Raw genomic sequence first — 27,986 nt, 5'->3', positions numbered from 1 at the left:
TGTAGATGGTCAAAATACCTTTATTGTATTTACTTATGTTTATGTGTTGCTGAGAATTGAATCCAGTGCCTCACACATGCTAGGTAAGTGCTATGCCACTGAGCTACAACTCCATCCCCTGGATTATAGGAGTGTCTGGGGGTTGGCTGCTTGTTAAGTTGTGACTGTGGCCATTTGGGAGTGCCCAATTCCAATTGGCAGAGGCAAGCTAGAATGAATTTTTACTAAGAAAGCTAAAGGTTAATTGGTTTTCTTGTTACTTGTCAAAGAAAGACCTTGTTAAGTAAGGAAAAGTAATGGAATGCATAGACCTTAGAAATATTGGAGCCCTCGAAGTATTTGTTACCTGTCTCCCTTTATGCATGCTCCTCCCCTAATTACCTTTTGCTTATTTCATCCTTCTATACCTACTAAGAATTTGTTTTCTTAGACTGTGAATATAGTTTGCTGGCCACTGAAAAGGTTTCCTCCATTCCCATCAGGAATATCTCAAGTGAGGTTAAGCCAGTCTTTTGAGGCTAATCATCTATGGATGTAGTCCCAAGTCACCTGTTTCTGAAATTGCAAATTTAAAGATTTCAGATCCTGAAGTAGGAGATAGCCCTAGACTGGGCTGTGTTATCTCCCATATAGGATGCATATTTGTATTAAGTGAAATATTTAGTCTTTCACTGAAATAGTAATGTTCACTGATAACTTTAATTAAACTTTTTGTCATTTTTGCTTTTTATTATTATTGTTTTTGGCATTTATTTTTGCAGAAACAAGGATAACTGTAATTAAGTAAAGGGAACTAGAAACCTGAATGTTTCCCTCCCTTCCTTTATTATACCCTTAGATGAATTGTTCCTGGGCTGGGTATGTGGCCCAGTGGTTAAGTGCTCCTGGATTCAACCCCCCCCCCCAAAAAAAAAAAAAAAACAAAAAAAACCCAACAAAACAAAACCCAAAAAACCCAAAAATATTTAGGCTATTCAGATGGAAGAAATTGTGTTTTGTTCTATGTCCTCTAATCTAGGGAAACTTAATATGCACATGAATAATCCATGGATCATTAAATGAAGATTCCAATATAGTAAAACCAGGTGAGGACTGAAATTCTGCAGTGCTAACAAGCTCCCAGGTGATGCTGGTGTTGCTTTTCTAAGGATTATAATTGCAGTAGCAAGCCTGTAGACAAATATCTTGATCTTTATCTTTTACATTTTCAGATAGGGGTATAGTATGTAGAGCTTATTTATTTGGATATTTTGATTTAGAAGTTGGAAAGACATCATCACCCACTATGAGATGTATGAGTCTTCTATGTGAAAAAACATGAAAAACATATTTTCTGGCTTCTAAGGTGTGTGATAACTATCTAGGACAGGAATGACCACTATGTTTTTACTCTTTTCAATCTATTCACTTGGTAGTGACTCCTTGATATGAGGCATTATAAGAATTCTTAGATCTCAGGAGAACTTGGTGGTAAGGACTACTAGGAGCAGAAAAACAATGGGGGAAGGTGATAGCACGGTTATTTGCCATCTTTGATCTGTATTAATCAGCTACCTTTATACTGGCATTCCTAAGAAAGGGAAGATGACTGTGATGTTTGCTATTTATAATACCTTTATAATTGAGCAAGTAAAATGTTGATTATGGACAATCCAGGTTAGATTTCAGATTACTTCTGTGTACATTGGGTCTGAGGTGATGGCCAAGATTACAAAGCAATTTTTGTCTACAGTAGCTTTGGGAAATCATGTAAAATATAATTAACTATTTTTCACTGTATTTCTTTATAAAGATGCTGCTGCTGACCTTGGTCAGCTCCTGTAAATGAGGCAACAGAAGAGACTGGCATATGAGGAACTTTGTATGTTGCTCACATCTAAAAACTGTTAATTAGTTTCTGATTCTGGTCCATTTGCAGAACTTTCTTTGTGATTCCTTCTAACCAACTCTGACCACAAGTTCTGCTCCATTGGTCCAGCAGAAATGCTTCTTTGAGGTAGTCTCAAAGTTGTGCCTTCTATAGTACCATGGTTGGTGTTGGTTGACCTGGCAATTTCAATGTAGGTGTTATGTGGGTCTATTTTCTGATAGGACCTTCAATGTCAGGATCTGTTGTAGATTCTGCTAGTGCAGAAACTTTTAGTTCATCTATAGTGGCCAAATACTCTGGAACTGATTTGTATTAGACAAAATCACAAGTCCTCCTAAATTCCTTCTAGAACAAGTGGAGATGGGATGAAGTGGGAGCCTCAATCTGTGTCTAGACTGTGACTTTAGGATATAGAAGTAGGTGGTGCTGTGGGCTGTGGCTTCAGAGAAAATAGTCATAGGAAGTACCCCGAGCAAGACCAGTCAAGGTCAAACAGTCAGATCTGAGGACAACAAATAAGGTGGTAAAAATTGAATTTTGGAACTGGAGTTCAGCTGTGTACTTTGAAGGAAGTAAGACGTGAGTTTTGTAAGGGTTCAGAGCCTGCTTGGCATTTTGAAACTGATCATGAGCCAGAATGCTAGCTTATTATTTCAGTGGAAAAATGACAGCATGAGAACTGTGATCAACTTAATTGTATGGATATTTTCTGGAGTTCAGGATCACCTACAAGATTAAATTGTAGATGAGAAAGTTGCTCAGCAAAAGTAGGATCAGATTAAAGGGTTTTGTCTTTTAGACAATTCTTGATGAATTGCCCTTTTCCACTCTGGCAAGATTGCTGTTCAAAGAAGTGCTTTACAAACTTTTTTGCACATGGTGCTCTAGCAGACCTTACTTCACTGTCTTTAAGGCTGTCCTAAGGGCCAAGGGGATCAATATCTGTACAATATAGCGTTTTCTTTATGAGAACTCAAGAGTGTAATTTCTCTGAGGCATTGAAACCAGAAAGTGTTGTACATCTGCTGAGAAACTCATATGTTTTCGTTGAGTGAATACTGTATTGATATCTGATTATAGTCCCATCTTTACCTTGACTGATGGGAGTCTTGGAGTCAAATCTGTGGCTTAGCATGAGACCCATGACATATGCTACATATTTTCTTTTATCTTATTTCTACTGTTTCCTTTCTCTTTTAAGTTCAACATTCATTTTTTAAATAATAGTTATGACATGCAGATTTGTAAACTGCCACTTTATAATTAATTAGTTTGTGTGTTTGTCCCTGTGTTGCTAGCTAGCCACATAGACAGATGCATACAAACATACATGCCAAAGCACATTTATTTCTTCAATAACACTGCAATATGACATTTAAACTGAATTGCTTCTGAGATGATTTTCTGTACAAATCATATGTGGGCACTTACACATATCAATCAAAGAGGATACATGTTCCTGTTTTGGGTGTTTTGTCCTTTGCTTGACTTTTTTGTCTCATTAATCTTTTGGCCTTGGTTAAATTAATCTTTGGGTCTTTGGGTCTTTTATTCTTTTCTCTCCTCTGGGGTCTTCAAATTGAGCTGTTTAAGTGACTTTGATTTAACTCTTGGTTACATGCTTGAGAGTTCGGAAAAAAATATGTGATGTGTGCTCATTACCTGGGGTATTGATAAAAAATTGCACATTGCTATTTTGTCATTGTAGAGACAATGTAGTATAGTAGAAAATCCATGATGTTTATGTTGAAAAAAAACTTGTTTCTGTCATTCTTAGCTATGTGATCTTGGGCAAATCTCTTGATTTCCCAGATTCAGTCTCTTAATTTTTAGCTTAGAGATGGCAGTCTGTTTCATTTGATCTCATAAGTTTATGTCAAAATTAATATGGTTATGGTCCATGTGAAAATAAATTGGGAGTTATGCTTCATAAAATGTTACTTATTTTCCTAATAATATTTTTTTTTGATTGTGAGGAAACAATATATTATTAGTGATTTAAAGCCATTGTATAGAGTATTTGCTGGATAGGAGTTACAGATGTCTGGAATTTCTGGTGCTGTAAAGATAAATTCCTTTTCTCCTCTTTATACAACTGTGTTCAGCAACCTATGATGTGGCACCTCTTCCTCATAAAATCTAGTCTGTGGTTGACTTATTTACAATTTTAGCCTGTTTAGGTGATTTTGGAATATTTACTTTTTCAGTTTCATATAGTATGAATATGAAGGATGGTATTGCTTTTCTGGAGACTGTTAAAAAGGAATGCTTTCAAAGTCACTTTCTAGTAGCTCTCAGAAGGGGGCACACTTTTCCATAATAAAGTGACTAACTTCCTCTAGCTGAAGTTCAGAAAATTTTATCACTTTAAGTAAATTATATCAGAAAAAAAATGTAGAACTGGAGGGAAATTTAGGATATCTTTTATTTACCTATTCATCCTAACCTTAACCTATGGGAGAAGTGGAGCAGGGAGACTAATGAAATTTCTCCACAGATATTCATATCTTTCCAGAATAAGGAAAATAGTAATAGCAAATAGTTGTATAGCATCTGCTATAAAGTTGGCACCATTCTAAATGCTTTCTATATATTATCTCTTTTAAATCTCTTAAAACCCTGTAAGGCAATATGGTAGCTAGCCAGCCTCTAAAATGATGCTCAGTAATCTCTACCTCTTGGTATTCTTGCTTTCGTATAGTCCTCCCATAGTGAATAGGGTTGACCTGTGTAACTGATAGGATATTGAAAAAATGATGAGGAGTGATTGTTGTAAAAGATATTGTGACTTCCACCTCTTGAACTGCTGGTTCTGAGGGTAGCTAGCCACTGATCTTGAAGATGTTCAAGAAGCCTGTTGAGAAATCCATATGGAGAAGAACTGAGGCCTTCAGCCAACAATTACTATAGTTTCAGTGAGTAATTCTTGGGAATGGATGCTGCTGAATTAGCTTAACCTTCATATGACTGCCACCTGCTGTCATCTTTACTGTGAAAGACTCCTAAATCAAACTGTTCTAGCTAGGTGGCTCACAAATTATTGATGCACAGAAACTCTGAGTTAATAAATGCTGTTGTTCCCTTTAACAAGTTTTATTAAAATGTGATTGACAAAATTTATATATTCACGGTGTACAGTGTAGTATTTTGATGCACATTATCTTATACATTGTGAAGTGATTACCACAATCAAGGTAGTTAATGTTTTTATCTCATATAATTATTATTTTTTAACTTTTTGGTGAAAATACTTAAAATCTATTCTCTTCACAAATTTCAAGTATACAAGACATTTTTATTAACTATAGTCACCAGGCTGTACATTAGGTCTTCAGAACTTATTCTTTTTACAACTGTAAGTTTCTGCTCTTTGACCAACATTTCCCATTTCTTCTACTGCCAAAAGACAGTAGAAATACTGTTTATTTTTGTGAGTTGGATTTTTTTTAGATTCTGCACTTAGGAGATATTATATGCAGCTTATTTTTCTGTCTGATTTATTTCACTTAAAATAATTCCCCCTAGGTTCATCTACATTGGGAGAAATGACAGCATTTACTTTTTGATTTTCCAAGTCTTATATTTGAGGCAGTTTGTTTGTTATGCAGTAACTAATAACAAAGATATTTTGGTACCTTGAGTGGGGTGCTAACATAAGAAATATTTTAAAGTAACAGAATATCTTTGGAACTGGGGATTAGCAGATTTTAGAAGTCCTTTAATTATAGGTTAGTGAAAGCTAAAATACATTGAATGGATTGCTACTGGAAGCCTAGTGTTTTCTGTGGAGGCTGTTGGCAACAGATTATAGGAGAATGAGGCAAATGCTATTGGAATAGATAACTTATATAACTAGGCACTTCAGTTCTTGTAGTACTTAATATGGATGGATTTAAGTTACAGGATACATACTATTTTAACTAGTTTTTTTTTGACTCTGATTATTTTTTACTATACCATTGGGAGAGGCATTCATGTTTGATTGTAAGATACTATTTTATTTTTTGTGACAAATTATCTAGTATCTGAGGATTGGTCCTATTAGAACTAGCTTAAGTGTCTCCTATAAGTGGTAGTGATAGGGATAGGGCAGAGAGTATAGTGTGATTACTTATGATAGAGCTGAGAAAGTAATGCATTGAGAGGTTTAGAACTTTCTTAAAGATAATTGGAAAACCGAGTATGTATACAGCCCAGAAAACCCGTGAAGAGTATTACAACACTGTGAAGAGGCAGTACAACACTGTGAAGCCTGAACTTTTAAAAAAATTTGTTCTTTTTAAATATACAAGATACTAGAGTGTAGTTTGACATAATATACATACACGAAGTATAACTTCCAATTCTTGTGGTTGTACATGATGTGGAGTTACACTGCTCTTGTATTCATATATGAACATAGGAAAAGTTATGTTTGATTCATTCTACTGTCTGTCCTATTTCCATCACCTCTCCCTTCCCTTCATTCCTCATTGTCTAATCTAATGAACTTCTATTCTTCCCTGTCCCACAACTTACTGTGTATTAGCATCTGCATATCAAAGAGAACACCTCACCTTGGTTTTATAGGATTGGTTTATTTTACTTAGTATGACAGTTACTAGTTCCATCCATTTTCTGGTAAATACCATAATTTCATTCTTCTTTATGGCTGAGTAATATTCCACCATGTAATTATACCACATTTTCTTTGTCCATTTATCTCTTGAAGGGCACTTAGGTTGATTTCATAGCTATTGTGAATTAAGCTGCTAAAAATATTGATGCGGCTGCATCATTCTAATAGTCTGATTTTAAGTCCTTTGGTTATAAACTGAGGAGTGGGATAACTGGGTCAAATGGTGATTCCATTCCAGGTTTTCTGAGCAATCTCCATACTGCCTTCCAGAGTAGTTGCACTAATTTGCAGTCCCACCAGCAATGTATGAGTGTACCTTTTCCCCCACATCCTCGCCAACATTTATTGTTATTTGTATTCTTTTTTTTTTTAAAACTTTTTATTGTTGGTTGTTCAAAACATTACATAGTTCTTGACATATCATATTTCACACTTTGATTCAAGTGGGTTATGAACTCCCATTTTTACCCCGTATACAAATTGCAGAATCACATCAGTTACACATCCATTGATTTACATATTGCCATACTAGTGTCTGTTGTGTTCTGCTGCCTTTCCTATCCTCTACTATCCCCCCTCCCCACCCCTCCCCTCCACTCTTCTCTCTCTACCCCCTCTACTGTCATTCATTTGTCCCCCTTGTATTATTTTTCCCTTTCCCCTCACTTCCTCTTGTATGTACTTTTGTATAACCCTGAGGGTTTCCTTCCATTTCCATGCAATTTCCCTTCTCTCTTCCTTTCCCTCCCACCTCTCATCCCTGTTTAATGTTAATCTTCTTCTCCTGCTCTTCGTCCCTACTCTGTTCTTAGTTATTCTCCTTATATCAAAGAAGACATTTGACATTTGTTTTTTAGGGATTGGCTAGCTTCACTTAGCATAATCTGCTCTAATGCCATCCATTTCCCTGCAAATTCTATGATTTTGTCATTTTTTAATGCAGAGTAATACTCCATTGTGTATAAATGCCACATTTTTTTTATCCATTCGTCTATTGAAGGGCATCTAGGTTGGTTCCACAGTCTTGCTATTGTGAACTGTGCTGCTATGAACATCGATGTAGCAGTGTCCCTGTAGCATGCCCTTTTTAGGTCTTTAGGGAATAGACCAAGAAGGGGAATAGCTGGGTCAAATGGTGGCTCCATTCCCAACTTTCCAAGAAATCTCCATACTGCTTTCCACATTGGCTGCACCGATCTGCAGTCCCACCAGCAATGTATAAGTGTACCCTTTTCCCCACATCCTCGCCAGCACTTGTTGTTGTTTGACTTCTTAATGGCTGCCAATCTTACTGGAGTGAGATGGTATCTTAGGGTGGTTTTGATTTGCATTTCTCTGACAGCTAGAGATGTTGAGCATTTTTTCATGTACTTGTTGATTGACTGTATGTCCTCCTCTGAGAAGTGTCTGTTCAGGTCCTTGGCCCATTTGTTGATTGGGTTGTTTGTTTTCTTATTGTCTAATTTTTTGAGTTCTTTGTATACTCTGGATATTAGGGCTCTATCTGAAGTGTGAGGAGTAAAGATTTGTTCCCAGGGTGTAGGCTCCCTATTTACCTCTCTTATTGTTTCTTTTGCTGAGAAAAAACTTTTTAGTTTGATTAAGTCCCATTTGTTGATTCTAGTTATTAACTTTTGTGCTATGGGTGTCCTATTGAGGAATTTGGAGCCCGACCCCACCGACTGTAGATCGTAGCCAACTTTTTCTTCTATCAGACGGCGCGTCTCTGATTTGATATCAAGCTCCTTGATCCATTTTGAATTCACTTTTGTGCATGGCGAGAGAAAGGGATTCAGTTTCATTTTGTTGCATATGGATTTCCAGTTTTCCCAGCACCATTTGTTGAAGATGCTATCCTTCCTCCATTGCATGTTTTTAGCCCCTTTATCAAATATAAGAAAGTTGTAGTTTTGTGGATTGGTTTCTGTGTCCTCTATTCTGTACCATTGGTCCACCCGTCTGTTTTGGTACCAGTACCATGCTGTTTTTGTTACTATTGCTCTGTAGTATAGTTTGAAGTCTGGTATCGCTATACCGCCTGATTCACACTTCCTGCTTAGCATTGTTTTTGCTATTCTGGGTCTTTTATTTTTCCATATGAATTTCATGATTGCTTTCTCTATTTCTACAAGAAATGCCGTTGGGATTTTAATTGGCATTGCATTAAACCTATAGAGAACTTTTGGTAATATCGCCATTTTGATGATGTTAGTTCTGCTTATCCATGAACAGGGTATATTTTTCCATCTTCTCAGATCTTCTTCTATTTCTCTCTTTAGTGTTCTGTAGTTTTCATTGTATAAGTCTTTCACCTCTTTTGTTAGGTTGATTCCCAAGTATTTTATTTTTTTTGAAGCTATTTTGAATGGAGTGGTTGTCCTCATTTCCATTTCAGAGGATTTGTCGCTGATATACAGAAATGCCTTTGATTTATGCGTGTTGATTTTATATCCTGCCACTTTGCTGAATTCATTTATTAGCTCTAATAGTTTCTTTGTAGAGCCTTTTGGGTCTGCTAGGTATAGAATCATATCATCTGCAAATAGTGATAATTTAAGTTCTTCTTTTCCTATTTTTATGCCTTTAATTTCTTTCGTCTGTCTAATTGCTCTGGCCAATGTTTCGAGAACTATGTTGAACAGAAGTGGAGAGAGAGGGCATCCCTGTCTTGTTCCAGATTTTAGAGGGAATGCCTTCAGTTTTTCTCCATTCAGAATGATGCTAGCCTGAGGCTTAGCATAGATTGCTTTTACAATATTGAGGTATGTTCCTGTTATCCCTAGTTTTTCTAGAGTTTTGAACATAAACGGGTGTTGTACTTTGTCGAATGCTTTTTCCGCATCTATCGAGATGATCATATGGTTCTTATTTTTAAGTCTATTGATGTGGTGAATAACATTTATTGATTTCCATATATTGAACCAGCCTTGCATCCCAGGGATGAATCCTACTTGATCATGGTGCACAATTTTTTTGATATGTTTTTGTATCAGATTCGCCAGAATTTTATTGAGGATTTTTGCGTCTAGGTTCATTAGAGATATTGGTCTATAGTTTTCTTTCTTTGAAGTGTCTTTATCTGGTTTATGTATCAGGGTGATGTTGGCCTCGTAGAATGAGTTTGGAAGTTCTCCCTCTTTTTCTATTTCCTGAAGTAGCTTGAAAAGTGTTGGTATTAGTTCCTCTTTAAAGGTTTTGTAAAACTCTGCTGTATACCCATCCGGTCCTGGACTTTTCTTAGTTGGTAGTCTTTTGATGGTTTCTTCTATTTCCTCAATTGATATTGGTCTGTTTAGGTTTTCTATATCCTCCTGACTCAATCTGGGCAGATCATATGACTTAAGAAATTTATCCATGCCTTCACTATCTTCTAATTTATTGGAGTATGAGGATTCAAAATAGTTTTTGATTATCTTCTGTATTTCTGAAGTGTCTGTTGTGATATTGCCTTTTTCATCCCGTATGCTAGTAATTTGAGTTCTCTCTCTTCTTCTCTTCGCTAGCATGGCTAAGGGTCTGTCGATTTTGTTTATTTTTTCAAAGAACCAACTTTTAGTTTTGTCAATTTTTTCAGTTGTTTCTTTTGTTTTGATTTCATTAATTTCAGCTCTGATTTTATTATTTCTTGCCTTCTACTTCTTTTGCTGTTGTTTTGCTCTTCTTTTTCTAGGATTTTGAGATGAAGTATGAGATCATTTATTTGTTGGTTTTTTCTTTTTTTAAGGAATGAACTCCAAGCAATGAATTTTCCTCTTAGAACTGCTTTCAATGTGTCCCATAGATTCCGATATGTTGTGTCTGTGTTTTCATTTATCTCTAAGAATTTTTTAATTTCCTCCTTGATGTCTTCTATAACCCATTGATCATTCAGTAACCTATTGTTCATTCTCCAAGTGATGTATGCTTTTTCCTTCCTTCTTTTATCATTGATTTTCAGTTTCATTCCATTATGATCAGATAAGATTCATGGTATTATCTCTACTCCTTTATATTGTCTAAGAGTTGCCCTGTGACATAATATATGATCTATTTTTGAGAAGGATCCATGTGCTGCTGAGAAAAAAGTGTAACTGCTTGATGTTGGGTGGTATATTCTATATATGTCAATCAAGTCTAGGTTATTAATTGTGTTATTGAGTTCTATAGTTTCCTTATTCAGCTTTTGTTTGGAGGATCTGTCCAGTGGCGAGAGAGGTGTGTTGAAGTCTCCCATGATTATGGTATGGTGGTCTATTAGACTCTTGAACTTGAGAAGAGTTTGTTTGATGAACATAGCTGCACCATTGTTTGGGGCATATATATTTATGATTGTTATGTCTTGTTGGTGTATGGTTCCCTTAAGCAGTATGTAGTGTCCCTCTTTATCCCTTTTGATTAACTTGGGCTTGAAATCTATTTTATTTGATATGAGTATGGACACTCCTGCTTGTTTCCGAAGTCCATATGAGTGATATGATTTTTCCCAACCTTTCACCTTCAGCCTATGTATGTCTTTTTCTATCAAATGCGTCTCCTGTAGGCAGCATATTGTTGGGTCTTGTTTTGTGATCCATTCTACTAGCCTGTGTCTCTTAATTGGTGAGTTTAAGCCATTAACATTTAGGGTTATTATTGAGATATGGGTTGTTCTTCCAGCCATATTTGTTTATTTCTGTTACTAAACATGGTTTGTTTTCCTCTTTGATTATTTCCCCCCCCTTTACTGTCCTACCTTCCACTGTTGGTTTTCATTGTTATTTTCCATTTCCTCTTCCTGTAATGTTTTGCCAAGGATGTTTTGAAGAGATGGTTTTCTAGCTGCAAATTCTTTTAACTTTTGTTTATCGTGGAAGGTTTTAATTTCATCTTCCATCCTGAAGCTTCGTTTCGCTGGATACATAATTCTTGGTTGGAACCCATTTTTTTTCAGTGTTTGAAATATGTTATTCCAGGATCTTCTAGCTTTCAGAGTCTGTGTTGAAAGATTAGCTGTTATCCTGATTGGCTTACCCCTAAATGTGATCTGCTTCCTTTCTCTTGTAGCTTTTAAAATTCTCTCCTTATTCTGTATGTTGGGCATCTTCATTATAATGTGTCTAGGTGTGGATCTCTTATGATTTTGCACATTCTGCGTCCTGTAGGCTTCTAGGATTTGGGATTCTGTCTCATTCTTCAAGTCTGGGAAGTTTTCTCGTATTATTTCATTGAATAGATTGCTCATTCCTTTGGTTTGGAGTTCTGTACCTTCCTGTATCCCAATGACTCTTAAGTTTGGTCTCTTAATGTTATCCCATATTTCTTGGATGTTCTGCTCATGGTTTCATAACAGTCTTGCTGAGCTATCCATGTTCTTTTCAAGTTGAAATACTTTGTCTTCATTGTCTGATGTTCTATCTTCTAAGTGTTCTACTCTGCTGGTAGTATTCTCCATTGAGTTTTTAAGTTGGTTTATCGCTTCCTGCATTTCTAGGATTTCTGTTTGTTTGTTTTTTATAACCTCTATCTCCCTGTATAGTTGATCCTTTGCTTCCTGGATTTGTTGTGTAATTCATTGTCGAAGTGATCTTTCATTGTCTGATTTTGCTGTCTAATGTCTTCCTTGATACTCCAGATCATCTGAAGCATGTATATCCTGAATTCTTTATCTGACATTCCATCTGCTGCAGCTGTTAACCTCTTCTAAAGTTGAGTTGACCTGCATTGCTTGTGGTCCTTTCTTTCCTTGTCTTTTCATACTGCTTGCGTTTCTTTCTGCTTGGTGAAACTGTTGTGTTTTTGAAATGTTTTTTTCCCCTATATATTTATATTGCTCTTGTATAGTTGAAAAGTCTCCCTTGCATGGTCGGGCGGCGGTCTGCCTACCTTGCGGGCACGGGCGGGGGCTCTGCTCTGCCCCTCCTCCAATTGGTGTGAGGTGTCTACCACGCCCGCGGACCCCTGGGCCTGTTCTTCCGGTCGGTCGCAGGTCTGCCTACCTTGCAGGCGAGGGAGGCGGCTCTGCTCTGCCCTTACTACAATTGGGGTGTCGTGACTACCACGCCGGCAGGTCACTGGGCGTGTTCCGGGTCGGGCGGCGGCTCTGCTGTGCCCCTACTCCAATTGGGGTGACGAGTGTACCACGCCGGCAGGGCACCGGGCCTGATCCGCCAGTAGGTTGCAGGTCTGCCTACCCTGCAGGCGCGGGCGGCGGCTCTGCTCTGCCCCCCCTCCAATTGGTGTGACTTGTCTACCACACCCGCGGACCACTGGGCCTGTTCCGGGTGCGGGCGAAGGCTCTGCTCTGCTCCTACTCCAATTGGGGTGACGTGCCTACCACCCCGGCCGGCCGCTGGGCCTGTTCCACCGGTCGGTCGCAGGTCTGCCTACCTTGCGGGCACGGGCAGCGGCTCTGCTCTGCCCCTACTCCAAATGGGGTGACGTGTCTGTCGCACTGGCAGGCCACTGGGCCTGTCCTACTGGTCGGTCGCAGGTCTGCCCATCTTTCGGGCACGGGTGGCGGCTCTGCTCTGCCCCTACTCCTATTGGGGTGTCGTGACTACCACGCCGGCAGGTCGCTGGACCTGTTCCTGGCGCGGGCGTCGGCTCTGCTCTGCCCCTACTCTAATTGGGGTGACGTGTGTACCACGCCGGCAGGCCGCTGGGCCTGATCCGCCAGTCTGTCGTAGGTCTGCCTACCTTGCAGGCACGGGCGGCTGCTCTTCCCTGCCCCTCCTACCACGCCCGCGGACCGCTGGGCCTGAACTGCAGGTTGGTCGCAGGTCTGCCCACCCTGCGGGCACGGGTGGCAGTTCCACTCCGCCCCCACTCCAGTTGGGGTCACGTGACCACCACACTGGCGGGGCCTGATCCGGGCGCGGGCGAAGGCTCTGCTCTGCCCCTACTCCAGTTGGGGTGACGTGTGTACCACGCTGGCAGGCCACTAGGCCTGACCCACCAGTCTGTCGCAGGTCTGCTTACCTTGCAGGCGCGGGCGGCGGCTCTACCCTGCCCCTCCTACCATGCCCGCGTACCACTGGGTCGCTGGTCTGCCCACCTTGCTGGTGCGGGTGGCGGCTCCGCTCCGCCCCCTCTCCAATTGGGGTCACGTGACCACCACACCGGCGAGCCGCTGGGCCTGCTCCGGGTGGGGGCGTTGGCCCGGCTCCTCCCCTCTGGCTCGAAGACAAAGCGATAGAGACTCGGGTGTCTGTGACTCACCCTCCCTACCAGGAGACCAACTGTTTCTGTCGCCGCTGGTATTGATGAAGTTCTCTCATCCGCCGCTTTCTGATGACATCATATCTCTGCCATGTTGGTATCTTATGCGAATGGCAGCACTTTTTTTCCCTTTGCCGGGTGACCAAAGCAATGGGTGAGTCCTGACCGGCCCTCACAGGCCCCGTCTCTGTCCTGTTGCCACTGCCCACGAAGGCTCGGTTGGTATTTACCTCCACAGTACTCAGCAGGACCTGGACCGAGAAGCAGTTTCCGCGGGCTCCTTAGCCCTGGGCCAGAGCAGTTCCGGGAGCCGGAACTCAGCCGCTCCGTGCTCCGTGTATGCTCCGATAAGAGCAGGCTCCAAGAAGCAGTCTCCGTGGGTCATCTAGCACTGAGCCTGAGAGTCATTTGTATTCTTGATAATTGACATTCTGACTGGAGTGAGATGAAATCTTAGTACTTAGTTTTAATTTGCATTTGCTTGGAGATGTTCAACATTTTTTCATATATTTATTGACCATTTGTATTTCTTCTGTGAAGTATCTGTTCCATTCCTTTGCCCAGTTATTGATTGGGTTATTCATTTTGTTTGGTATTAAGTTTTCTGAGTCATTTATATATCTTGGAGAATAATGCTCTGAGGTGCAGGTGGCAAAGATTTTTTCCCATTCTGTTCGCTCTCTCTTCACATTCTTGATTTTTTCCTTTCCTTTAGTTTGATACCATCCCATTTATTCTTTTTTTAAAATGTTTTTAGCTGAGGATGGACACATATCTTTATTTTTTAAATTTATTTTTATTTTTATGTGGTGCTGAGGATCAAACCCAGTGTATCACACATGCAAGGCAAGCACTCTACCACTGAGCTACAACACCAGCCCCTGTTTATTGATTTTTGATTTTACTTTTTGTGGTTTAGTAGTCTTGTTGAGGAATTTGGTTCCTAAGTCCACATGATGGATTGTTGGGCCTACTTTTTCTTCTAGTAGGTACAGGGTCTCTGATCCTTGATCCACTTTGAGTTGAGTTTTGTGCAGGGTGAGTAATTAGGGGTTTAATTTCATTTTGCTACATATGGATTTCCAGTTTTCCTAGCACTATTTGTTGAAGAGGCTATGTTTTCTCCTATGTATTTATGCAACCTTTGTCTAGTATGAGATAACTGAATATATGTGATTTTATCTCTGTGTCTTCATGTCTGTTTTGGTGCCAATACCATGCTGTTTTTGTTATTACAGCTCTATAGTATAATTTAAGGTTTGATATTGTGATGTCTCCTAGTAAAGCCTGAATTTCTGAAGCTGATTCCCAACCCACTTGTGTCCTAGCTTTGAAACCTGGTTCTTCTGATTCCTGATTTATAAGATGGAGATAATAATAGTTCTAGCCTCATAGACAGGGTGAGGATAAAATGATTTAATACATGGAAAACTAGTAGAGGAGTACCTGGATTCTATTAAATACTGTGTAAATGTTATCTCTTCTTGTTACAAATAACAGAGATGTCATTCAGTCAAGTCTAGTTTCTAATAGACAATTTTTTATAACCAGCAGGGAAATGAAAAATAGGCTAATCTCATCTTTGATTTTTATAACCATTACTTTGAAATGAAGTGTTTATTCACACCTTTTAAGCTTGACATACCATGTCAGTATAATAATTTAAAAAATGTAAATATACCAACCAAAACCAAAATCAAAGAATCACGACTGTTATATTATTTATTTTAATGTAAAGTATTATCTTAATGTTTTGTTATTATGTTTGCAATTTTTTAAAGTCTTGTGGCAGTGCTCTCAGAATTCTTTTCATTAGAATCTTTTCCATTGCTATTTAATTGCTTAAGCATTAATAAAATATGAATTTTGATTACTTTATAGTTTATATTTGCTTAAAATTTAGGGAATCTTTCACATAAACTAAATTTAAGTAAAAAGTTGAGTTATAGAAGAAAATTAGAGATTTAGGTAAATATTATTGAGGAAAACAGAAATATGTTTTTCACTTTTACTTAAATATTGGTGTTTATTTTGTTTATTTCAATCACAATATTTTAATCAAAATAAAGTGCTACATTGTGAATAATTGATTCAGGAGCTGTGGAAATTTTAGTTTGGGTAAAGATAATTTTAAAAATTTACTATTTTTTAAATATCTCTTTCTAATTTATATTGTCTTATTATACCTGGATATTCTTGTAAAATTTTTGGATGTAAGCAGGAAATCATTAGATAGTAGTTAGATATAAATGCAGTTTTTCATGTATTTGGATTGTGTAAAAAATAAAAATACTCATTAAAATATTTTATATCTAAATTTATAAGCTGTATGGAGAAATTTTTTTTAAAAAATTACATTTATTTATAATCTTCCTGATGAGGTAATTAGATCCAATATTGAATTTTAAGTGAAATAAATTTTCATATAATAATATTCTATATATTTTGAGATTTAAACTTGACAAGATATTCAGAGGTTACCATAACTGAGGCATCTGAAGATGATTATGAATATGAAGAGGTAATTTTTACACTTTTAAGTATTTATTCCATAAATTGATTGCAGTCATTCTCATGAACTATTTTATAATTTTCTGAAACATATAATCTTTTCCCCTTAAAAGACACTGATTTTCTGGTATAGTGATGCCATCTGCTTTACTCTTCTTTCCTCAGTCTATACCTAAAGGACTTAAAAACAGCATACTACAGGGACACAAGCCACATCAATATTTATAGGAGCACAATTCACAATAGCTAAACTGTGGAATCAACCTAATGCCCTCCATTAGGTGAATGGATTAAAAATGTGATATATATACCCAATGGAATATTATTCAGCATTAAAAAAGAATAAAATCATGGGATTTGCAGGTAGATGGGTGGAATTGGAGAATATAATGCTAAATGAAGTTAGCCAATCCTAAAAAACCAAATGCTGAATGTTTTCTCTGATTCAAGGATGCTGATTCATAATGTGGTGGTGGGGGACATGGGAGGATTAGATGAACTCTAGATAGGGAAAAGGGGAAAAGAGGAGGGAGGGGAAAGAGGGGGTATGGGGGTAGGAGAGATGGTGGAATGAGATGGACATCATTACCCTATCTATGTACATGTAAGAAGACATGAATGGTGTGACTCTACTTTGTACAACCAGAAATATGAAAAATTGTGCTCTGTATGTGTAATACGAATTGCAATGCATTCTGCTGTCATATATAACAAAATTTAAAAAAAAAATTTAGTTGATGTCAAAAAAAGAAATTAGTTTTTAAACTGAAGCTACCTATTATCAGTTGGTTAAGAATAAGATGGGAAAATTTTAGTTAAACATTTAGTTTGGATAATATATCTGGCTCTTTTATATTTTCTATTAATTATTCTTCAAATTCAGCTCCTTATCATTTGCCTTGTGGATCTGTGCTATAGACAGTCATCTCTGTCTAGAAAGCATTTCCCATCATCTATTCTGTTACTGGCAGGAATTCCCATATTCCCATTACCCAGCTGGAACTCAGGACTCATGCCGCCTTCCAGCTTAACTGTACTTCTGTAAAATGTATTTCCTGTCCCAAACCTTTCCTTTAATTAAGTGTTCCCATGAGACCTATCATTACTTCTGAGACTCAGAGAATAAAGTAACTTTTAGATGACAGAAGCTGTGAATGAAACTATGTGAAAGCAAGCCTGGCAATATGCTACCTGGAAAATCAATAGACAGGTCAAACAAAGGAGGCAGACCTTTGTCAAAATGGACATAATATGTACCATATGAAGTTACTGAATGGATTTAATACAAAGGGCTGAAAATGGTTTTTAGCACATAAGAAGGATGTGATTAGTGTTAAGTATCCTTAAATAATTATTATCCATTGCATTCTTCTAAGAATTTAATATTCATTGAAATTTTTTAAAATAGTAAACTAGAGATTTACTGTTTCTAGTTGTTATGAAAAATATTGGAGAAAACCTGGGATTGGAAGAGTTTTGTGGCATTAAGATAATCTAACATTTTTTTTTCAGAAGAACTGTTAGACTGTATTTTTCTTTATAGATAAAGGCAGTTGTCTGTAGGTAATATTGAATTTATTAGAAGTGACATTGAATGACCTTTTATAAGGAATAAAAGCTGCCTGTTATCTATTTTTCATACATCTTTAGGATGATATGATGTCTTTTATATATTTATTTCTTTGATGCTTTAGTTTGTGAAGAAGAATTATTTATGGAATGAAACACTGTAGTCTCTCCTTATCTGTGGTTTCAATTTCTGTGGTATTACTCATCATCAGTTGTGGTCCAAAAATATTAAATAGAAAATGCCAGAAATAAATAATTCATAAGTTTTAAATAACTTTTATTGTAGTATATTATTATAATTTTTATTATTAGTTTTTAAAATTGCTCACTGTGCCTAATTTATAAATTAAACTTTATTACATATGTGTATGTATGGAACAAATATAGCACATATAAGGTTTGGTACAATCTGTGGTTTTGGGTATCTGTAGAATGTCTTAGGACATATTCTCTATCAATAAGAGGGAGCTATTTTATGTCACTTTATATTTCTGCTCTCTTCCTATTTTCTTCCTTGTGATCTAGATACCAGATGACAATTTCAGTATTCCAGAAGGTGAAGAAGATCTGGCAAAAGCAATTCAGATAGTCCAAGAGCAGGCTACAGATACTCAAATTTTGGTGAGTATCAATATTGAATACTATTGTATCCTATAGTTTAGCATTAATACTTTTTATATGAAGTTTTAAAAATCATTTAAACTTTAAGTACTTTGTTATATGATGCCTATCTCCTATGTTTTCTTTTTCCATTTCATTTTGTCATTAATCCTTACTTAAAGTAAGCAGTCTTATTTATTCTCATTTGTATTGTCGTCCTCCACATCATGACCCCTCTTCCATGACTGCAACAAGAGATACTTTCCTTCAGAACTCTGATTAATCTCATGGATATTAAACCAAAAAATTTCAACACTCATGTTCAGAATTTGGTATTATATGCATATTAATCCAGCTGGCTTTATAAACATTTGCATCTATTTTTCATGGAAATATTCAGCTTTTAGGGAATGCTTAATATGTTATAAGATCTTCTTGTAAGGTGTGCAAACTAATTTCATTAAGGAATATGATATAGGATGCTTTTTGATTTTAATAACAAAACACATAAGACTGATGACATAGCTATAAAATTAAAAAAACATTTAATATTTATAATAATTTAATGATGCTACCAAAAATATTTTAAGAGCTTTATATTTTCATACAAATATTAATTAATTAAAAATGATATTTTTGTTTAGTTGAAAATTTGACTTCTTCAGGGTAAGAAAATATGTGAGACGTTATACCATATTATGTCCTATTTCAAATTTTCCATATTTGATAGATTTGCTTAATCTAGAATTAACCTCCTTTCCTAATTATCTACTTAGTCAGATTGGGAAAATAAAAACTCATGAGGAAGATTTTATGAAGTCACAATTGATTTATACTGTTAAAAATGAGGGCTCCATCTCATAGTAAACTGCATTTTCTAATCTATCCTTTAGAAAAGTTCTTTCTAGGTAGCCACAAGTGAGGTCTTCTACTACACAGACTTTTTAGTCTGTTTAATTTCTCAATGCATTAATTCATAGTAATAGTTTTATTATTTATTTATTTATTATCTGTGGTTCTGGGGATTGAATCTAGAGGTGTTCTACCACAGAGTTACTTTCCCAGGCCATTTTTTTTTTTTTTTTAATTTTGAGAGGGCCTTGAACTGGTGATCTTCCTCTCTCAGGCTCCCAAGTAGGAATTAGAGGTATGTGCTACTGAGTTATAGGAATAGTTTGAAGATAGAGCATTTTTGAATGAATTACAACTTTTGAATCAATCATCTTACTCTTTTTTTTTTTAAATATTTATTGTTTAGTTTTCGGCGGACACAGCATCTTTATTTTATTTGTATGTGGTGCTGAGGATCGAACCCAGCGCCCCACGCATGCCAGGCAAGCACTTTACCGCTTGAGCCACATCCCCAGCCCCAATCATCTTACTCTTGCTTTGCATCATTCATATAAAGACGGATTCTTTAAAATATTTTATGTACCACTCATTTGTATTGGTATTTGGGAAAGTAGATATGTCTAGTACAGTGCTTTGAACATAGTTGGCACTAAATAGTTGAGTTAGTGAATGAGTAAATAAATCATGGAAAGAAAAAAATAGAAATCAAACTGTAAATTTGCTTCTTTGCATCTGTTATCATGCTCAAATGTGTTTGTAAATGCAAAGATAATCAAAAGAGGACAGCTGGGGAAGAAATATTGTAAATTGTAGTATCTTTCATATCTATTGAGCCTAATATCTATAATTCTTCTTCCATCTATTTTCAGAAGCTTTTAAAAATCATAACCTTGCAGGAATTAACTTCTATGGATTTATAGAATTTAGTTTTATTTCAACATGGTTTTGAGTTCTTTGGTTCTTTAGAGAAACAGTGCTATGTGGAAAATTCACAGAAGTTTCTCTTATGCTATTAAAATTAAATATGGATTCATTTTATCATAAATATATTTGTGATATTTTATAATTTATTTTTTATTTTAATCTCCAAATAGTAGCTTTGACTTGTGGCTTGGGATTTCTGTTTTAAAGAATATTTATTTCTTACAAAATCATTTTTCTTTCATTATCGTATTACATTGGTCATAAACAAGATATATTTTCTTATATGTTAGAGGATGCAGTAGGAATGAGATATTTAAACATTTACATTAAAGATAACAAGTAAAATGTCATGGTACTATTAGAAAAGTTAAGTAGAAATACAGTAAATATTCTTATTAAGATATTAATAGACTTAAAAAGTTGATATTTAAATAAGTTGTTATAATTTTTTTAAAAATTGGTGTATAGACTACAAGTTAGAGAATTGATGGTGTGCTTTATTTTAGAAGCATATTTTTAAAAAATTTATTTTTAACTGACAAAAACATAAAAAATTATGTATATTAGTGGAATAATATGGTGTTTTGGAATCTGTACGCATGTAATGTTTAAATCTGGGTAGTCATACCTGTCTCCTCAACATTACTTATTTTTGGTAAAACCTTAAGTCTTTCTTCTAGCTTTTTGAAATGTACAGTATATTATTGTTACCTGTAGTCACTATGTTACACAGTACTACACTAGAACTTCTTCTTCCTGTCTAATTATAGTTTAGGTATCTACTGATCAGTTTTTCCCTAAATTGTGTATTTGAAACACTGCCTGTTTTTTTAGTAGGTACCATGGTCTGAATTCTGAATAAAATGTTTTAAAATTATATTTGAAGTGATTCCTGAAAAAAAAAATAGGAGATGTTATTAATTTAACATTTGGGTAGTTAAGTTATGCTGCTTATTGTTTCTTAAAACTGAAGTCTTTTCCAAGTCTTAATATAAGATGGGAATATATACATAAGTAAGCACACATGCACGCATACATTTCTTTCTCTAAGTATGTGCACATTCTTGAGATATATGCATGTAATTGTATGAAAAGAAAGTACTACTTCCATTTTAGCTGGGTTTCCCCATCTAAATTGTGAGCCTTTTATAAGTATGCTATCGTCATTTTTTGAATAATTCTTTAGCCTCTTTGGTTCTTGGTTGTTTTGTTAATTTTTGAGGTTCAGTCTCAAAGGTCCTTTATATTGCTGCCATTTGATAATAATTTCCAAGTTTTATAAAATCAGAGTTTTAATCTTTAAAGATAATAGTAGTAAGGTACTCAACTCATATAAATGTGAGATTTCCTGACAGGTTCTCTTTCCTCTTCCTCCTTTTCTCCTTTTTATTTCCTCTTCCTCCTCTTCTTGCACTTTCTTCTCTTCTAAGAATTTAGGTAGATATTAAGCATTTCTATAGAACATTCAAGTATTTTTGGAGAAGGCTAATTGATGACTAACCCAGGCCATATTGTTGGTTAGCATATTTTCCAGTAGTTTTCAAAGTATTTTAGGAAGTATGTTTGAGGTCCCCAGAACCCTCTCAGAGTTTTTATTTTATTCTCTATTTTCTAACCATCTGCCTGAGATTGGATTTTCTTCATATAGCTCAACTAAGACAACGTACCACAACAGGTTAAATACTGAGAAAATGCTTTAATTTATAACAGTGCCACTTTTCTTAGTAATTATTTTCTGTTTTGGAAAATGTAGTTATTTTTTATAAAAATATGTTAATCTATGTTAGCATGTAAATCTTTTATTATAAATTAAATAAATATTTTAAAATTTAATTTATGATAAGTCTTGATTGATATAATCTCATGTAAAAATAGTCTCTGGAGAATTTGGCAATTTTTAAGAGTATAAAAGTGTTCTGGAGATTATAAAATTTAATAAGTTTTAATGAATTATATCCTAAGATATTTTTAGTATCCTTGGTAAGAAATATATTGGCTAACAAGAAAAGTAGTCTAGGATTAGTAAATTTAGATTCATTTTATTTAGACCTTGATCTCATGTGAGATTAGTGCAATTATTTCAAATTTTGCATATCATAGTGTTAATGAATTAAATACACAAAATAATTTTCATTATTTATAGGCTCAGTTGCTAAGTCATAATAAAAAGAACTATTTGTCATTAGTAAGTTTCCATTCTCTTGAGGTACACATTTAATTTCAATTTAAATAACCAGGCTCCTTGTGCTCAAAGCCTTACCTATAGACTAGCCAAGCTGTTATATTTGGCTTAAAGTGAATTGAGGAATGAATGTGATGGAATTCCCAAATAAAATGAGTTTTATGTTTTAAGACCACTTGGATTTTTTACCCCCTTTGGCACTGGGGATTAGAACCCAGGGGTGTTTAGCCAAATCACAGCCCTTCTTATTTTTAATTTGAGACAGAGTGAGAATACCTGTATTTTAATGTTATTTTCTTTTTTCACTGGTCAACATCAGTTTTCAGAGGAAACCACTGACTTTAGAAATAGTTCAAAGTAAGATAATTTTGGTATGTGTGAGTCAGTACTTCTGTGTAATTCTACCTGTCTTCATCTCTCATATTCTTCTCCTCATCTTCATCCCTCACTTAGTCTCTTGGACCTGTGTTTTGTCTTCTCTCAGGTGAGCTACTGCATGCAACTGTGCTTCCTTCTCTCCTGCTTAAATGATGTTTCCAAATGCAGATTTGAATTTATCTCTTAAAACTTAAATCCTCACTGTCACCACCCTTCTACCTGCCTTTGACTTTTTGATATGCTTGCTGTCTTTCCAACTATATCTTTTGTCCTTCTGCTGTTAAGATCTTGAGTACAAATGAATTGAACTGTCACACCTTGTCTTTGCTGCAGTTCTTTTTCTTGCCTTGAATTTCCATGTCTCTTTCTTTGCCAGTTGAACTTCCTTGTTTTCTATAAAGTCAACCTGAGTCGCCTTAAAAGCCCTCATTTACCTATCCAAGATAATTGAAGTACTTTTCTCCTTTATATATTGATTTATCTAGCAAATCACTATATCAATAGTGACATAACATAGAAAACTCTACTTAAAAAATGTCAACTTTAGAACTGTCATTGTGAAATGAAGGTACTTGGCCAGAGCCACTTTTATTTATATCTTCAGATTTCTGAGTCCATAAGAGTAGAATACTTTTAGTAATTCAGCAATCTGTAAAGTGATGCACATTTTTGCTAGTTTGTGTTCATTGCTTTTTTGTGTGCTTATTCTGGGGAGTTTTATTAACATCATAATTTAGTTACAAAGTCATAATGAGAGTTGTAAATAATGTATAATTGAGATAAAAGTGCTACTTAAATTATGTAAATATGCATATTGGTTGTGTGTATGATGTCTGTGTAAATTTATGAACAGGCCTTTGTAATCTAATCTTATCATAAATAGAAGAGTTCTATATTGTAATGCTTAGTTTTTACTCAAGCAGTCTTTCAATTCCTGAGACAGGACTGTGTCTTGTAGAATTCCTCACAACTTTCACAGTGTTTAGCACATGGGGAATGCTCACCAAATCTATGTTGAGTAAATATTTTGTGTAAAAATTCCACAGACATTTATTATCACATTATAGCTTGGAGTGTGTGTGTATATTGTGTAAATACAGAAGGACTGTGGGTTAAGGTATAGGTATATCAGGATTAGAGGTGTTAAATAAGAACCATACTTGAGTCTCATTAAAAGCCCTCATTTATGTATCCAAGATAATTGAAGTACTTTTCTCCTTTATATATTTATTTAACTAGCAAATATATTAATATTGCTAGTTAAATCAATATATAATTATCTTGGATAAGTAAATGAGGGTTTTTAAGGAGACTCAACTATGGTTCTTACTTAACACCTCTAATCCTGATATACATTTATATGTATAAGTAAGAACCACAGCAGGTAAGGTGGTTGTATTTCTGTTCCATGTGAGTGTTTCAGGGTATGTGTTTCAGATATGTTCAGGAAGAGATAGAAACTACCCATTACTTGATTTGTTTTATTTATAAAGTGGCTTATGTGATATACTTGATTTATCTGATTTTGTATGTCACTTATTGAAATATCTCCATTTTTCTAGGCTAGCTATCAAAAGATGTTCTGTCAATATGGTAAATGGAAAAAAGAGCCATCAGATGTCTCTAGCAACGACTCAGCTGTCTCATGTACTGTAAAAGAGCCATAGACAGTGTGTAAACAAATGGACATAGTTGTGTTCTCTTAAACTTTATTCATGAGAACAATTAGCTGACTCCTGATAGAAGTACTTACTTTCATTATAGAATATAGCTTCTTCAATCACACATTTCTTCCATACTTTTTCTAAAAATAAATATACCAAAATTGTTATATATTAAAAATAATAAAATTAAGAGAATCAAAAGGTCCCTACATTATTATCCACCCGCTCCTCCTTTTAAGTGTATTATGTGCTATTGGAAGGGAAAGCTCACCTCCTTAGTGAAAGAATCCAATCACAGTCTTGCCTCAGGGTCTTTGCTCTACCTGATACACATCTGAAACACAAGTCATTCTTTTTTGTCTAGATTTGTGCTAATATAGCACTGTATCCAGTGCTGATCATAATTATGATGGAATTTGCAAAACAGACATGTTTATATTTTTTAAAAAATCAGCTATATGCCGTTCATGCCTGTGTTGGATCTTAAACAAAGTGAAGCACTTTCTAAATGCTTGTTTGGAGATATACGGTAGACTTTTCACTAAGAAACATATCTTGAATAGAAGTGGTGATAGAGGGCATCCCTGTCTTGTTCCAGATTTTAGGGGGAATGCCTTCAATTTTTCTCCATTGAGAATGATGCTAGCCTGAGGCTTAGCATATATAGCTTTTACTATGTCGAGGTAAGTTCCTGTTATTCCTAGTTTTTCTAATGTTTTGAACATAAAGGGATGCTGTACTTTGTTGAATGCTTTTTCTGCGTCTATTGAGATGATCATATGGTTCTTATCTTTAAGTCTATTGATGTGGTGAATAACATTTATTGATTTCCGTATATTGAACCATCCTTGCATCCCAGGGATGAATCCTACTTGATCATTATGCACAATTGTTTTGATGTGCCTTTGTATCTGATTCGCCAGAATTTTATTGAGGATTTTTGCATCTAGGTTCATCAGAGATATAGGTCTGTAGTTTTCTTTCTTTGAGGTGTCTTTGTCTGGTTTTGGAATCAGGGTGATGTTGGCCTCATAGAATGAATTTGGCAGATCTCCCTCTTTTTCTATTTCCTGAAATAGCTTGAAAAGTATTGGTATTAATTCTTCCTTAAAGGTTTTGTAAAACTCCGCTGTATACCCATCCGGTCCTGGGCTTTTCTTGGTTGGTAGTCTTTTGATTGCTTCTTCTATTTCATCTATTGATATTGGTCTATTTAAGTTGTGAGTATCCTCCTGATTCAGTCTGGGCAAATCATATGACTTAAGGAATTTATCGATGTCTTCACTATCTTCTATTTTATTGGAGTATAGGTTTTCAAAATAATTTCTAATTGTCTTCTGTATTTCTGTAGTGTCTGTTGTGATATTGCCTTTTTCATCCCGTATGTTAGTAATTTGAGTTCTCTCTCTTCTTCTCTTCGTTAGCATGGCTAAGGGTCTGTCGATCTTATTTATTTTTTCAAAGAACCAACTTTTAGTTTTGTTAATTTTTTCAATAGTTTCTTTTGTTTCAATTTCGTTGATTTCCGCTCTGATTTTAATTATTTCTTGCCTTCTGCTACATTTGCTGTTGTTTTGCTCTTCCTTTTCTAGGGCTTTGAGATGAAGTGTGAGCTCTTTTATTTGTTGGTTTTTCCTTTTTTTGAGGAATGACCTCCAGGCGATGAGTTTCCCTCTTAAAACTGCTTTCATTGTGTCCCATAGATTCCAATATGTTGTGTCTGTATTTTCATTTATCTCTAAGAATTTTTTGATATCCTCCTTTATGTCTTCTGTAACCCATTGATCATTCAGTAACATATTGTTCATTTTCCATGTGATGTAGGATTTTTCCTTCCTTCTTTTATCATTGATTTCCAGTTTCATTCCATTATGGTCAGATAAAATGCATGGGATTATCTCCACCCCTGTATATTTACTGAGGGTTGCCCTATGGCATAATATATGGTCTATTTTTGAGAAGGATCCATGTGCTGCTGAGAAAAAAGTATATCCACTTGATGATGGTTGATATATTCTATATATGTCAGTTAAGTCTAGGTTGTTGATTGTGATATTGAGTTCTATAGTTTCTTTATTCAACTTTTGTTTGGAGGATCTGTCAAATGGTGAGAGAGGTGTGTTGAAGTCACCCATAATTATTGTGTTGTGGTCTATTTGATTCTTGAACTTGAGGAGAATTTGTTTTATGAACGTTGCAGCACCATTATTTGGTGCATAACTATTGATAATTGTTATGTCTTGTTGGTGAATGGTTCCTTTTAACAGTATATAATGTCCTTCCTTATCCCTTTTGATTAACTTAGTCTTGAAGTCGATTTTATTCGATATGAGGATGGCCACTTCTATTCAATATAGTTCTCGAAACACTGGCCAGAGCAATTAGACAGACGAAAGAAATTAAAGGCATAAAAATAGGAAAGGAAGAACTTAAATTATCACTATTTTCAGATGACATGATTCTATACCTAGAAGACCCAAAAGGGTCTACAAAAAAACTACTAGAACTAATAAATGAATTCAGCAAAGTGGCAGGATATAAAATCAACATGCATAAATCAAAGGCATTTCTGTATATCAGTGACAAAACTTCTGAAACGGAAATGAGGAAAAACGCTCCATTCACAATATCCTCAAAAAAAAAAAAATAAAATACTTGGGAATCAACCTAACAAAAGAGGTGAAGGACTTATACAATGAAAACTACAAAACCCTAAAAAGAGAAGTAGAAGAAGATCTTAGAAGATGGAAAAATATACCCTGTTCATGGATAGGCAGAACTAACATCATCAAAATGGCGATATTACCAAAAGTTCTCTATAGGTTTAATGCAATGCCAATCAAAATCCCAATGGCATTTCTTGTAGAAATAGATAAAGCAATCATGAAATTCATATGGAAAAATAAAAGACCAAGAATAGCAAAAGCAATTCTAAGCAGGAAGTGTGAATCAGGTGGTATAGCGATACCGGATTTAAAACTATATTATAGAGCAATAGTAACAAAAACAGCATGGTTCTGGTACCAAAACAGGCGGGTGGACCAATGGTACAGAATAGAGGACACAGAGAATAATCCACAAAGCTACAGCTATCTTATGTTTGATAAAGGAGCTAAAAGCATGCAATGGAGGAGGGATAGCATCTTCAACAAATGGTGTTGGGAAAACTAGAAATCCATATGCAACAAAATGAAACTGAATCCCCTCCTCTTGCCATGCACAAAAGTTAACTCAAAGTGGATCAAGGAGCTAGATATCAAATCAGAGACTCTGCGTCTGATAGAAGAAAAAGTTGGCTCCGATCTACATATTGTGGGGTCGGGCTCCAAATTCCTTCATAGGACACCCACAGCACAAAAGTTAATAACAAGAATCAACAAATGGGACCTACTTAAACTGAAAAGTTTTTTCTCAGCAAGAGAAACAATAAGAGAGGTAAATAGGGAGCCTACATCATGGGAACAAATTTTTACTCCTCACACTTCAGATAGAGCCCTAATATCCAGAGTATACAAAGAACTCAAAAAAATAGACAATAAGATAACAAATAACCCAATCAACAAATGGGCCAAGGACCTGAACAGACACTTCTCAGAGGAGGACATACAATCAATCAACAAGTACATGAAAAAATGCTCACCA

The 27,986-nt window shown here is 35.7% G+C and overlaps 1 protein-coding gene across 1 annotated transcript in view; it reads left to right on the top strand.

The window, feature by feature from the left end:
* Spag16 (sperm associated antigen 16) overlaps positions 1 to 27,986 on the top strand; it is a 957,641-nt gene that overhangs the window by 2,590 nt on the left and 927,065 nt on the right. The window contains exons 2-3 of the mRNA XM_027941762.2: positions 16,139 to 16,185; positions 18,270 to 18,365. Coding sequence (XP_027797563.2) covers positions 16,139 to 16,185; positions 18,270 to 18,365 — 143 coding nt within the window. The remainder of the gene's footprint in view (positions 1 to 16,138; positions 16,186 to 18,269; positions 18,366 to 27,986) is intronic.

The sequence above is a fragment of the Marmota flaviventris genome, chromosome 11 (genome assembly GCF_047511675.1).
Source record: "Marmota flaviventris isolate mMarFla1 chromosome 11, mMarFla1.hap1, whole genome shotgun sequence".
NCBI classification, from domain to species: domain Eukaryota; kingdom Metazoa; phylum Chordata; class Mammalia; order Rodentia; family Sciuridae; genus Marmota; species Marmota flaviventris.
This window is presented reverse-complemented; position numbering and strand designations above follow the sequence as displayed.